The sequence below is a fragment of the Xiphophorus couchianus genome, chromosome 4, assembly GCF_001444195.1.
Source record: "Xiphophorus couchianus chromosome 4, X_couchianus-1.0, whole genome shotgun sequence".
NCBI lineage: Eukaryota > Metazoa > Chordata > Actinopteri > Cyprinodontiformes > Poeciliidae > Xiphophorus > Xiphophorus couchianus.
Window position 1 is genome coordinate 2,720,569 of NC_040231.1, and position 13,562 is coordinate 2,734,130.

General features: G+C 41.3%; 1 protein-coding gene across 4 annotated transcripts in view; it reads left to right on the plus strand.

Moving 5' to 3' along the window:
* tp53bp1 (tumor protein p53 binding protein, 1) overlaps positions 1-13,562 on the plus strand; it is a 23,902-nt gene continuing 10,340 nt past the window's right edge. For 2 of the 4 annotated variants that reach the window (XM_028014216.1, XM_028014220.1), the window contains exons 1-19: positions 1-161; positions 4,578-4,796; positions 5,700-5,778; positions 5,863-5,947; positions 6,492-6,559; positions 6,648-6,731; positions 6,883-6,937; positions 7,394-7,563; positions 7,644-7,770; positions 8,361-8,458; positions 8,528-8,712; positions 9,269-9,998; positions 10,916-11,032; positions 11,135-11,272; positions 11,353-11,422; positions 11,687-11,773; positions 11,884-12,160; positions 12,943-13,011; positions 13,088-13,240. In XM_028014216.1, the coding sequence (XP_027870017.1) occupies positions 4,617-4,796; positions 5,700-5,778; positions 5,863-5,947; positions 6,492-6,559; positions 6,648-6,731; positions 6,883-6,937; positions 7,394-7,563; positions 7,644-7,770; positions 8,361-8,458; positions 8,528-8,712; positions 9,269-9,998; positions 10,916-11,032; positions 11,135-11,272; positions 11,353-11,422; positions 11,687-11,773; positions 11,884-12,160; positions 12,943-13,011; positions 13,088-13,240 (2,772 nt within the window). In that variant the 5' untranslated portion in view covers positions 1-161; positions 4,578-4,616. Of the gene's footprint in view, positions 162-4,223; positions 4,365-4,577; positions 4,797-5,699; positions 5,779-5,862; positions 5,948-6,491; positions 6,560-6,647; positions 6,732-6,882; positions 6,938-7,393; positions 7,564-7,643; positions 7,771-8,360; positions 8,459-8,527; positions 8,713-9,268; positions 9,999-10,915; positions 11,033-11,134; positions 11,273-11,352; positions 11,423-11,686; positions 11,774-11,883; positions 12,161-12,942; positions 13,012-13,087; positions 13,241-13,562 lie in introns of those variants that run through there. The other 2 variants (XM_028014218.1, XM_028014217.1) reach the window with 2 other exon arrangements.

Sequence of the window (13,562 nt, forward strand, 5' to 3'; positions counted from 1 at the left end):
ATAAATGCTTGTGCATCTTTACGTGCCATGCGTCCCACACCCTGACTCTCAGCAAAACAGAGGCACGGCAGGGCTGAGCGATGTTTGACGCGCTCCTATTACAACCAGCGGGACCCTGAAACAAATTGGAAAGCCCAGGAGCGGACATATTGATTCCGAAGGTAACGCTCTTTTCTGTCTCTTTTTTTGCGCTAAATCGGGAACTACTGTGCAGCATTGAACAGGCGAGGATAAGGATCCGTGTGCGTTTCCGCACAGCCGGAGGTGATTAGACATTTTGTGCGGTGCCTGCGCATTTCTTTAATGTAGATGTCTGCGGAAATTAACGACGTAATGCTGCGCCCGCTGCTGTTCGGGGAGGCTGCAGGAGGCGCATCGAGAGCGGCGTCACTTCATTCTAAAACTAAAGGCTGCATCACATCTGATTTTCATTTTAAAGCGAAAACACCTCGGATGTGTTGACCCAGCCATTTGGCTGAATGTGGCATTCACGGGTGCGTTGTTGCCTCCCAGGATGTCTCCACTTAGTGAAATGCCGGTCAGCATCCCTGCTGCTGCTTCCTGGAGCTGAAGCCCTTTGTCTCACAAGAAGCACTGAAAAGGATTTACACCTGAAGACTGATTACATAAGATTAAATGATTAGAATTTGAGAAAAAAAAAAGGCACGACCACTAATCCTAATGAATGAAGTTGTGTAGCAGGGGCGTTCATTGGATTACTGCAGAGGGCTTCAGGTGGGATCCACAAAATAATACAGAAAAAAAGATATAAAAATATCTAAATATTTTAGTAAGTTAAATTTTAATCAAAAAGTTTTACATTTATTTAACTAATTTGGTTAAAATGGCAAAAAAATATACAGAAAATTTATCACACAGTTTATTTTTGTTATTTTGAACAATTCTGCTCATAAAATATATATTTAAACTGTCACCATGTAGTGACAGTTTATGAGACAGATAATATGTGAAAATATTGATCTCTTCCATGTGCTACTACTGCAATCTGAAGAAATTAACCAAAAACAACCAACCAGAACCAGGAGGCGGGTCTTAGCGCTCCCAATCAGTTTGTGTATTCTGCTTAATGTGCTAATGGTGGAGAAACAACTCACCGTTACAGTAAAACTGTTTATCTCCCATCATTGGTGGGTATGCTAACTAGCCTTAGCATTCATGCTAGCTGCAGCATAGCAGAGAGGAAGAGGGAGAGAGAGGATGAGCAGGTCCACATGAGATTGTGATTGACAGAGCTAATAGCATCTCTGTCAACTGTGCAGTAGACACACTCAAAATGTGGTCCAGGGTCCTTTTACATGAGTTACTGCATCAACTTTGTCAAGCCCAGTGACAGTGTCGATACTAAATCATGCTTGAAAATTTTGGATTTTAAAGTCACTATTAGTGAAAAATATTTGATATGAGTTAATTTTTCGAGTCTTAAGTCAAAGTTCATTTTGATAAGAAGAAGCTTGTACTTTCTCCTGTAGTTTTTTTCTCATTTTGCTAATATTTAGTTTGGTCACTCAGAAGAAATTTAGCTACAATTAGCACAGCATAGAAAAGTAATAATTTGCTTTCAAAGTACTCAAAAACGCTGTGGCAGCATGAATGATTATGAGAGTTTTAGATGACTGTGAACGGGTCGTTTATGCTAACAGAAGTGCTAGCAAACAATTTGTATCATAAGGCAGTTTATTCAGCTTTTAACTAAAAGGCAGCCATCTTTGATTTTATGGTTTATTTTGGTGAGAAGTCAAACTTTATGAATCAAATTGTTTTTGAATACAGTTTTTTCTCATTTTCAGAATATTTAGTTTGGTCACTAAGAAAATCCCACTTCTCTACTGAGTTGCAGCTGGTTTAAATTTTCAGATTTTTATGTAATATTTGAGTCACTTTCAACTAATTTAACTGTAAAATGTATCTAAATTGTTTTAGTCATTTGCACACTGGATAAACATCAATCTGCATGCCAGACGGTGGCTCAGGATGTGAATTTAATTCAATATGAATGTTTTTATACATGAAAACCTCAAACAGGATTTGAACCAGTGACCAGACCTGCAAGCCATTCACTCCAAAAACGCAAAATCTACAAACTCTTATCTGTTTTTGGTGGTTTCTTGTGCAAATATATTCAAAACTACTTAAAAACTAACTTAATTACAGGTTCCACATTCATAAAGTGTAGAACAACACAGCATACCAAATAAATGGCAACATTTCTGAAAAACAAACAACCAGACAAAAATAATGGGTTTGATTTGAACATAACTTGATTTGGAACAAGAGTCTGACAGTAACCTACAGGCAGTTTCCATACTGCAAAAGTTCAAAATATTAAGTATGTTTAGTCTAGTTTTCAGTCCGAACATATTAGCACACTTGAAATAAACAAGGCTAACTTACAAATAACTTTTCAGCAAAATATAGGAGCTTGTTTTTGGTCAATAGTTCCTTAATATGGATGAAAAAGAACTAATTCCACTGGAAGATTATTTCACTTATAACATGGGGAAAATGTCTTAACAATCTGAAAGTGCAACTGGAACTTTTTCATCATTATAAAGAAATTATTGACCAAAGAAAAGCTCCTATATCTTGCTGAAAAGTTGCATGCAAGTCAGTTTTGTTTTATTTGTAGTGTGCTGAGATATTTGCAGTAGGAACTAGACAAAGGACCAAAAATATTTGGTAAGATTTTGTGTTTTTGCAGTGTACTGTCATAATATTATTTCTTTAAACCCAGAGGAGACAACTTGACCCGACCTTCTCAGGATGTTTGACGACGTTCTGTCATGAGCGATGCTTTCATATTTTTCTGAAAACCTTACTGGTCTCTATAAAAGCAGGTTATTAATAAACGAACTTTAATGTCTGAGTCTGTAAATGATCCTGAGAATCGTCACGGCGTCGTTGGGTCCATTCGGATCTGAGTACCACGCCTTCCCGGCAGCCTCAGTCAGTCAGACCAGAACCACTTTTTATTGTCTCGCCACCAGAAACCTCTGTGATCTGCATGAGCTTCGGCTGCTGTGCTACTGGAATATTTGGTCTCCATGGAAACAGAGGCTGTAAAAAAATGATGGTGATGATGATGACAAAGTGCTGCTCATACCTGCAAATTACAAAATGCATCTAATCTAAGATCTAAATCAGCATAAGAGAGTGATTGGATCTGCTGAGACTCAAACATGAACGCGCTATTTAAGCGTTTTGCTTGTTTGATAAGGAGAAAAGAAACATTTCTACAAATCCGCCATTAAGATTTATGACTCTGATGGTGATAAGGGGGGAGGATCGGATGCAATAACAGCTGGATATAATGAGAACAGGAATAAAAAACCTCTGCAGCTCCACGCTGAGGGTGATTTCAGGGAGGAGGTTAACCTATATCTTATTTTAGATGAGTCCTTCCAAAGCCCACAGGGATCCGATGGAGGTCTCAGAGATCCCGCTGTGCAGCAAACGCCCCAGATTTCTATTTTTCTTTACGTGATTTATCTCAGCAGGTGCAGAACTCTGCAGTATAACATGTAAAACCTTGAAATGCCCTCTCATTTAAAAACACTTTCTGAGGCTCCAAGTTATTCTTTATACTTTGCTTCATCCTAATCGTTGTTTTGTTAGACTTTCTGATGTATTTCAAGAGTTTTCTTTGCATATCTGCTAAATTAAAACTCAAGTATTAGTTAAAACTTTTATTAAAATGACTGAAACCAGACAAATTGAGTAAAGATGAAGAGGTAAAGCATTAAAGACTACAAAAAAATCCCTCCACAGATGATGCTTGAAGGTTTTTGCTGGTGCGTCAATGCTATTTTTCTACATTGTAATTACTTTTTTATGTTGATAATGTTGATAAAATATATTTAAGAAATTGCAATTTGTCTGGAAATAATTGCATAAAGACAGAAAAAAAATGCTTAAATCTTTAACTTGCAATAAAATTCTGTATACAAATTTGCATGAGTGTGGAAATAGGCCCAAATTTTTACACGAACAACTTTATAACATGAATTATTTTAAAAGTAAAGCAGTAAAAAGGCTTGTTTTATATTTGAATTGAGGATACCGTCAGTCGGCAAGTCAAAAAGTAAAATGAAATGAGAAAAATGGTCAAATGTAATCATTCCCATACTGACGCCTCAACAACGCGTTTGAGTCTAAAAACGCCTGGCAACCATAAAACTAATCGACGTTTTGTGACGTCAGTGTCGTTAAACCAATGAAATCGCTTTTGTTAAATTTTTACCGCGACGAAGCGAGCTGAAGTGGGTGTTTCTGTTTTGAAAGAAGATCCATAATGATTTCTTAAAGGAATATATGACTCCATATTTTAATACTTTTGAGCTCTTTAGGTAAGTATAAAAGTGTTGTAATGATTTCCCTTCCCTGTTAATGTGATTTTCTCTGGGATTGTAACCAGACAAACCCTGAAATGTTGATGGGCGGAGCGTTAGCCATTAGCTTGTAGCTGAGGCTAACATGCTAACACCGGTGGGCTCAGGTAGCAGTAGCGGCTGAGGTCTCACATGTCGCCCGCTTTGTTGTCTCTCTTCTGGCTTGGCTAGCTCACAACAGTCGCCGTCTCCTGCCCTCGGCCTGACCTCATGGATCCCGGTGGAAGCGAACTGGACTCCAGCCTGCCTCAGCCGGAGAACCCGTGCCTGATAGTGGAAGATTCCCAGCCGGACAGCGTCGGTCTGGAGGACGACCCGGAGAGCAGCTACCGAGCGCTGCTAGCCCGCCGCCTGTCCAGCCTGCAACCGGCCGCCCGCAGCCCGGTTCTGGTGAGATGGATCTGTAAAAGCTGCTGGTTTATTTCAATCAGATTGGAAAAATAAATACATTAGGATAAAAAAATAATATTATCACACCATTTAAAAAGAAGTAGCATATATCTCAGTATATAACATGTTTAGCTATTTCCCCGCAACTTTCTAATAGTAATTACTTTATTTTCTGTTTATTTCCTGTTGCAAATCCTTCTTTACTAGTTGGTATCCCAACAGCTACAAGTATTTACTCCATATTCATCATACTTAATCAGAGGCAGAGAACACCAACATTTTACTCGAGTAAGAGTAAAACTACCTCAAAATATTTTGACTCAAGTTAAAGTAAGAAGTATCCCTAACCCTCCAAGAAATGACTCAAGTAAGAGTCAAAAAAGTATTTGGTGAAAAGTCTACTCAAGTTCTGAGTAACTGATCAAAAATTATATCATCCAATGGACCAAAATATAAAGTTAATTGGAAAAGGACCAAAATTACAATAATTCATATAAGTAACAAAAAATAAAATCAGGCAAAAGAAAAATGTTCCAAATCAGTTTCTATCAATAATAATAATAAAAAAAACGTATTAAACTTTAACAAAAACTGCAGGTGTGTGTGTTTGGTTAAAACATGTTTGTTTTTCATTCAGTGGGTAGAAAAAAAAAGAAATTTTACTCAAGTAATGGTAGAGCTACTTCATAATAAAATTACTCAAGTTAAAGTAAAAAGTAGCTTTTCCCATTTTTTAACTTTTAAAATGTAGTAATAAATTCAGAGCAATAAATTAAGTTCTTATTTAGAGCAGCTGTTGACACTTTGATGCTTTTTTAAATTATTTTTTTTATATATATATATATTTTTTTACAAATTTTTAGTATTATTTTTTTACTAAAGTTGTTTATTTTCTTTTTCCAGGAACTGATATCATCACCACCAGGAAGTAGATGCTCCCAAACTGACAGCCAATCAGAGAGTAACACCCAGGCTGAACCAGGTACGTAAAATAATCCATATTTTACTACGTTTGCATTTTCATCTTACCTGTAGTGTTTTAAAATATGTTGTTTTTTTGGTTCAGAGGTCATGGCTGCAGCCAACCCCAACTCACTGCTGCAGGAGGAGAGTCAAGTTATCAACGTCTGTCCGCATCCCAGCAAGAAAAAGTAAGTACTCCCTGCTTCCTGTCCTGGTTCAGGTCCACATTTAGTGGAAATATTACATGGGAAGTGAAATAAATGAGGGTGGAGGAAAGTACTGGATGTTTATGAACTGGTGCTGCTGGTTTCCAGTTACATAATGGACCAGTTCAGATGTTATGATGGGTTTGTTTTTTGTTTTTCTGTAATATTCAACTTTTTCCACTGTAGTGGCGCCACCTGCTGGTCACAGCATAATTTATACACTTGAGTAGGAAAAGGAGAACAGATTTTATTTTTATTATCAATAATTCATGCAGAGTTTCTCTGGAGTGAGGAAACGATTCAACTTCACAGATAAAGATAGAAAATAGAGGAAATATTTGCAGTTTTTATTTTCATTCAAATGTTTCATTCTTTCCTTCTTTCTTTCATTAATTCCTTCTCTTCATTTCTTCTTTTGTTCCTTCCCTCTTTTCTTTTTTCTGTTTTTCTTCCTCTCTTTCATCCCTCCTTCCTTCTATCCATCCATCCAGTGGAATAACAATGTTTTTTCCATTAATCTCTCCAGGTTTGTACCTGAGGATTCTGAAATGGATCCTGGAGCCGATTCTACGACTAACTGTGTTCAGTCTGACGGTCGGTGTTCCTCCTGCTGAACACTGAAGTTTAAACTAAACGTTTTCTGTTTTTATGCGTCATATCAGCACCTTCTGTGTGTTTCCAGGTGGATCGTCTCAGTTTGGGTTTCTGGAGCTCTCACAGAGTCAGGACCTAGAAGCTGGCGGGGATCTCGGCCATCGCTCTGAAAGTAAAAACCCAAAAAATCTCTTATTTTAAAGCAGAAAGTTATCACATTTACATGTATTTCCTGTTGCTGTTGCTAGATGAAAATGTTTTATTGCATGTTAACAGTGTTGACACTCATCAGGCCAACATCTGTGTGTTTTTTTTTATTTCAGAGCAGCAGCGTGTTGCCCCCAAAACTTTGCCGCATCAAGATAACAAAGCAGTGAGGTAATTAATTTTTAATCAAACAATTAAATGTAATTAATTTAATTAAACAATTAAAAATAAACTGAAATTAACCAGATAAAATCTTCTAAACTTTGAGATAATAAGATTTTAGCCTTTCTTTTTTAGCTTCTTCAATTGCTAACCAGTGGTTAGCACTCCTGCTAATCCGCTAGTAGTGGAGCTAATGTTTTTGTTTAGCATTTTAGCATTTTTGAAACTTTGAACTGAAAGTGTTTAGTGCACTTAGTTTCCCCTAAATTTATTTTTTCAGATACATTCTAGAGAAATAATTTACTTGGTTGTTTTGTTCTTCAAGTGCTTTGAATTTATTCTCTTATTTTGAAGTCTGTTTACACAGCACTTCCATTTCCTCTCCTTTTTTACTACATTTTTAAGTTAGTGGCACCACTGCAAATCTAAGTTTAGCGCTTTCTGATAAACATCGCTCTCCTGCAGGTCGGAGGTTAGCTCCAGCAGCTCCTCAGAGTCCGTTTGCCAGTCGGGTCGCCAGCTGACCGTCCAGGTTCTGCTGCACTCCCAGAACCTGCAGGAGTCCGAGGAGCCGGACCAGCAGGACTGTGACGTCCTGTCGTCACAGGAAGATCTGTTCGACGCCGACAAGTCGGGTATGTTGGTTTGGCGAGCTGCGTTTCTGCAGTGAGCATGTAGAACCGGTAAATAACTGCGTCAGGTTGAAACCTCTCAGGCGGCGGTGTGGACAGCACGGTGTCGGAACCGGAGCAGCCGGCTCGGCCCACCTCGACGCCGGCCCACAGCCTGCAGCTGCTGCATCTGTCCGGACAGGGAACGCTGGTCCCGGAGAGTCTGTCCCAGTAAGTCACCAGCAGTAATCTGATTACTTTTTTCAAGTAAAGAGCAAAGTAAGGGATTGCGAATCCTGAAAAAGTAACTAGATTAGGGCTGAAATAATTAATCCAATTAATCTTGATTAATTGAAATAGTTGCAATTTCTTAAAACATCACAATTAATTGAAACAATCATGATTAATCTTAACAATATTGATTAATCAAATTAATTGGGATTAATCCAATAAATTGGGATTAATTGAATCAATCGGAATAAATTCAATTAATCGATAATTAAAATAATCACCAACAGTTTTAGTAACCAATAAATTTTTATCCAAAGCATACAGACTCTAAAAACACAGAGCAGCAATGAAGCCAAACTTTACAAAGAAATAAATACATTACATTTTAAAATAAAACTTTTTTGTAAATGTGTTGTTGAACTCCTCAAGTGGCAGTTTTAGTTTTACCTGGTTGCAATTCTGTAAAATCTCCTAAAGTTCCAATTATTAATCGGTTTATGGAAGAAATGATCAAAAGAGAAAGTTTGGGTTTTGGTTTTATTTCTATTAGGGCTGAAATGATTGATTGTTGTTTGGTTCTGTTTGCCCAGAAGCTCCGTTGACTACGTCGCCCCAACGCCGGACAACTTCCCCCACACTCCTTTAATCATTCCAAGCTCGCCGACCGAAGCGGAAAACGAACGCGACGGTGAGTGAGTGAATTTAAATCGGCCGCTGAGCGAATTAAAACCGGCTCTAATGACCTGAATATGTGCAGAGGACATGGACACCTCGCTTCCGCCGGAGGAGCGAGCTGCGGCGACGGACGAGCCGATGGAAACGGACGCCGCCTCGAGGCCACACTCACCTACCTCTGCTCCGGTCTCCCAGAATGCCTCTGGTTCAGAGCGAGCGCTCCCTGTGCCGTCACAGCCAGAGTTCTCTCATGTACGCATTTCCAGAGTTGGGTAGTAACTAGTTACATTTATTTGAGTAACTTTTTCAAAAAATTGTCCTTTTAGAAGTATTTTTACTGCGCTTTACTTTCTACTTGAGTAAATCTTCTGGACTTTCTACCCACTGAATGAAAAACAAACATGTTTTAACCAAAGATTCACCAGATGCAGACAGACTAGTCAGTTAGCAAACAGCAGATGGAAATGCTGAGCTCATTATAGGAGCTGCTTGTCAGTGGTAAAAACGTTGTTAAAGGGTTAATAGAGGAGCCATATTGTGATGACCTCTGAAGGCGGAGCTTCAGAAAGAGCAGGAATTCATTAAAGAGACAAAGGCCCAGTTTCTAGGCGTTGAATTAGGAAATCAGATTTAATCTAAGTCATATTTTATATATGTAGCATTTTTTTTAACAACTGAAGTTAGCATAGTTACTTGATTGTGCTATAAAAAGGAAAAAACTCAATACTGGCCCTTTAAGAATGAAAGCAGCAACACTCACTACTCTTTATTAACTCATATTAAAGACGTGGTTTCACCATCCTAACCTTTCTCTTTGTTTCAGGATGTTTTTGTTCCAACACAGAGCCAAGAAGCTAGCAGGAAGTCTCCATCGTTGCCTTCTGAGACCCAGTCTTCGCTCCGGGAGTCGTTTCCCTCGGCGCTGCAGCTTTCTGTGAACGCCGATAGCGGCGACCCGGTTCCGGTGGAGGACGACAGTCAGGACACGCAGATAGAGGAGCTGGAAGAGCCGCCGGTCGTTGACGCCGCGGCTCTGGAGGAGTCACACCAACCCGGCCGGACTGAGCCGGACCTGCCGCATGAGTCCGACAGGCAGCAACAGGAAACAGAGACAAATGTGAACGAAAGCAGCAACACTAACCACTCTGATGCGGCGGCGAACAGCTGCGTGCAGGAGACGCCGTGCAGCACCACTGAACAGAACCATTCGACGGACAAAAACAAGATGGACGACTGTGAGGAAGAGGAGGTCATGAAGGAGGAGAACGCTGGTGGCGCCTCAGCGATGGCGCTGGTCCTCTCCGAGAGTCAGCTGATGTCCCCAGAGCCAATGGAGGAGGAGAAGATCCAGGACAGCGTCGTCGTGGCAACCGACGGAGAGAAAGACAGGGCCTCACAGCCGGAGTCCGGCATTTCGGAGGCCAACGGAGCCAAACGGGCCATCACGGCTAACGGCCACCGGCAGCAGAGCCAGGAAGAGAGAGCGGAGGACGCCCTGGGCGGGCGAGAAATGGAGGGCGTCAAAGACAAGAGCCTGAGTGACAGCTCTGGAGGTTAGCGCTGCTTTTATTCACAAAAAACGTGTTTTTTATGTCTGGATGATATGGCTGAAAAATAATATAGGAGTTTTATTTTAGTTGCTATCAATAATTGGGGTCGGACAATAAATCAATAATAATATATATCATGATTGACACGTGATCAATATCAATAAATAATGCATCTGATAGAATATTAAATATTTTGGATATTCACTGAACTCTGATCCAGAACCACACAGCATTCTGGGAGATGCAGGCAGAGGAAAGATGTTAGCTGCTCAAATTCTCACAGCTAGCTAAGCAAAGTTGGTGGAATCGACTAACTCGCTGTTTGGTTACCTAGCAACTGACTTGTTCTTTGGTTACCTAGCAACAATCTGCTGATGAACTGGCCAGCAGCAGTTCCAAATCTCCCCACTTAACTGCTTAAAAGTGAAAAATAACGACGCGGAAAGAAAACTGGATAAAACAGGAAGGGTCGTGCCACTGGTATGGCAATATTTCAGATATTTAAAACAAAAGAACTAATCAGTAATTATTGATATCGAAGGATGTGAAATGCTTATATCGTGATACGTTTTTCAACAATGTAAACATTTTTTATTTCCAATTTCAAATCCTTTTTTGAACAAACTTTTTGGCCCCAGCTTAGCTCTGTATTACAGGACTAAATATGAACTTTGACCTGAACATTTTAGCTCTGGTTTGTCCTTTGTCTAAATATAAGTAAATATTGCAGATTTTTATTTATAAAAATGTTTAAAAATAAACAAAAATCTCAGTGCCATGTTCTGTGATGCATTGAAAAAGTTGCATGAAATCTATTGAAAAATTTTCCTTATATTTAGTCTTCTTTGGTATTTTTTTGTATATTTTATTGTTTTTTTGCTTCCTGCTCCTCTCAGCTGGTGTCTTCCTTTCTGTTGCAGACATTTCTTTCCACTTCACTCTCCCTAAAGAGGGCGAGCTGATTGGTCCGGCCGTGGGGTCGACGCCGCCGCCGGTCAGCCAGCTGAAGCAGACGCTCAGACACAGCACGCCCATCGGTGGGTTTTCCAAACCGGGAAAACAATGCCACCCGCTGTCAGACAGCATCTGGAAGGTTTGTTTCTACGTTTTTAAAAAATTTTATTTGACTTTTTGCGCAGAGATTGCTCCCTTTTCGGAGAAGCCGTGCGGTGGGGGCGACGACGCGGCGGCTGACGGGGAAGACGGGAAGCTGAGCCTGAGGATGAAGCTGGTGACGCCGGTGGAGGAGGGCGGCTCCGAACGCTTCAGCCTGCAGAGTAAGAGCCTCACGCCGCCAGACTTCCTGTCGCCTTCTGACTTCCTGTCGCCTTCTGACTCGCATGACTCTTCTGTTTAGAGCCGGTGCTGTCAGAGGAGGAGGAAGAGTCGGTTGCCACGGTTACGACGGTTTCCACGGCTGTAACCAGGTAACAGGGCTCTCTGACCCCGACTCCTCTCTGAAGTGAAACCCTTCATGAAAGATTTCACCGCTAGCAGCACACAGAGCAGAGCCGAGTTCTGAGACAGAAAATTCATTTCAGAGTTTCTGCAGATAAACTCTGAGTGTTTTAGGTCTAGAGGAGGACAGAAAAAATTACTTCCTTCCTAGCATCCTTCCACGTTTCTGAGGAAACCATGTTTAGCTGCTGGTTTGATCCCAGCTGATTTGGGTTTACTGTGTTTATTTGCAGCCCGTCGGTGTTCACTCGCGTTCGGCAGGCTCACCGGCAGCAGGGGGCGGAGCAGGACGCTCACCCTGGAAACAACGCCGTCCTCAGGCAAGAACTGTTTTTGGATAAATTAGGCTGAAACGTCATGAGTCAACAGAGTAAAGAACAGAGGACTGAGCATACATCCCTGAGGAACTCCTCTGATCTGTCTGTTTCAGGGGGAAACTGTTCGCCTCGCCACAGAGGAACTCCCAGGTTTCTCCGCTGGGATTCAACAGCCTCCCGAACAGCCAATCAGAGCCGTCGCAGCCAGACGCGTCGTCGGCGCCGCAGAACAGCCTTAAAAATGCCGGCGTTCCTGCGGAGCCGACCAGGAAGAGGCGGGAGCCGTCAGAGGCTCCGGATCTCGGTCCTCTGACCAGCGTGGAGGTGGGGCAGAAGGAGGCGTCCCAGAAGACGCCTGACGGCGCCAACTCTGCCACTCCGTCCAGCAAGGTCAGTTGGACCGAATGGAGAACAGAGAGGATCTGGATAAAAAAAAACATACAGCACAGTGGTGGAGGGCTGGTGATGGGGGATTTGATAAAAGTGGTTCTACAAGGTGTAGGACTGATGTTTGTCCTTCCTTCAATTTGTTTTCCTTTCTTTATATTAAACTTAACTTCCTTTCTTTCCTTCCCTTAAAAATTCTATAGTTCCTTTTTATGTGTCCTTCCTTCCTTTATCTCTCAAATTTCTTACTTCCTTGTTTTACCTTCTTTCTTTCTGACCTTCCTACTTTCCTCTTTACCTTTCTTTCCTTCATTCATTTTTATATTTGTTTTTACTTACTTCCATCTTTCCTTCCTCAAATATCTTAACTTCCTTCCTGTATATTTTTCTTCCATCCTTTTATAACTTCTTTCTGTCCTACCTTCCTACTTTCCTTTGTCTGCTTTTCCTTCCTTCCTTCTTTCCATTTTTATATTTCTTCTTCTTCCGTCATTTTTATGACTTCAATCTTTTCTTCTTTCCTTTCCATCCATCCATTCATTCATTCATTTTTTTACACCTTTCCTCCTGTTTTATTCCTCCCAGTCCAGAAGAAGGTCTCTGCTAAAGAATCTGCAGTGCTGCATATTCATAGAAAGTTGAGTGGAAAGAAAAAGTGCAGCAGCCACAGAGTTAGTAGCCGCATCATTGATCAGATTGTTGTATTTATTTATTGTGGGATCTGTTGTGTGCTGGAGGTTCAGTCTATCAGAATCGGACTCATCAGAACCTTTGGTGTCTTTCAGGCCCGGCAGCGGATCGCCTCCCAGCAGACCGGTGTGGACGGGTCGGGCCCTCGCTCTCCTGGCGGCCGGGTACGGATTCGCCGTCGCCCTGATGGTTGACAGGAAGTGCGCTGCTCTCTCTAACTCTCTGCGTTTGTCTCTGAAGGGCGAGCCGGAGACGCCGTCGATCAGGAGAACCGCGGCGCCGGCCCACCGTCGGCACGTCCGCACCATCCAGGAGGTCCGGACCACCGTGACGCGGATCATCACAGACGTTTACTACGAGGACGGCAGGGAGGTGGACCGCAGGGTCACAGAGGTACTAGGGGTCAGAGGTCACTGGGGGCCGGCACCGGTTCTGACTTGATCTGATACCAAATGTTTAAGTTTACTGGAAGAGTTCAGAGGTCGTGACGCCGGATACTCTTCCTTGCTACTTCTTTCCTTCCTTGCTTGCTTCCTTCCTTTTTTCCTTCCTCCTGTTTACATTTGTTATGGTAGGACAGCTCCTTCCTGGTTTCCGTTTGGTGTTCGGATTGTGTCATTTTTGTAAATATTCCTTACCGTTTCTGAAAAAGCAAAGCAAAAGTGAATATTAGATAAAATAATCATTTTAACTGATTAAATGTCATCTAACGCCT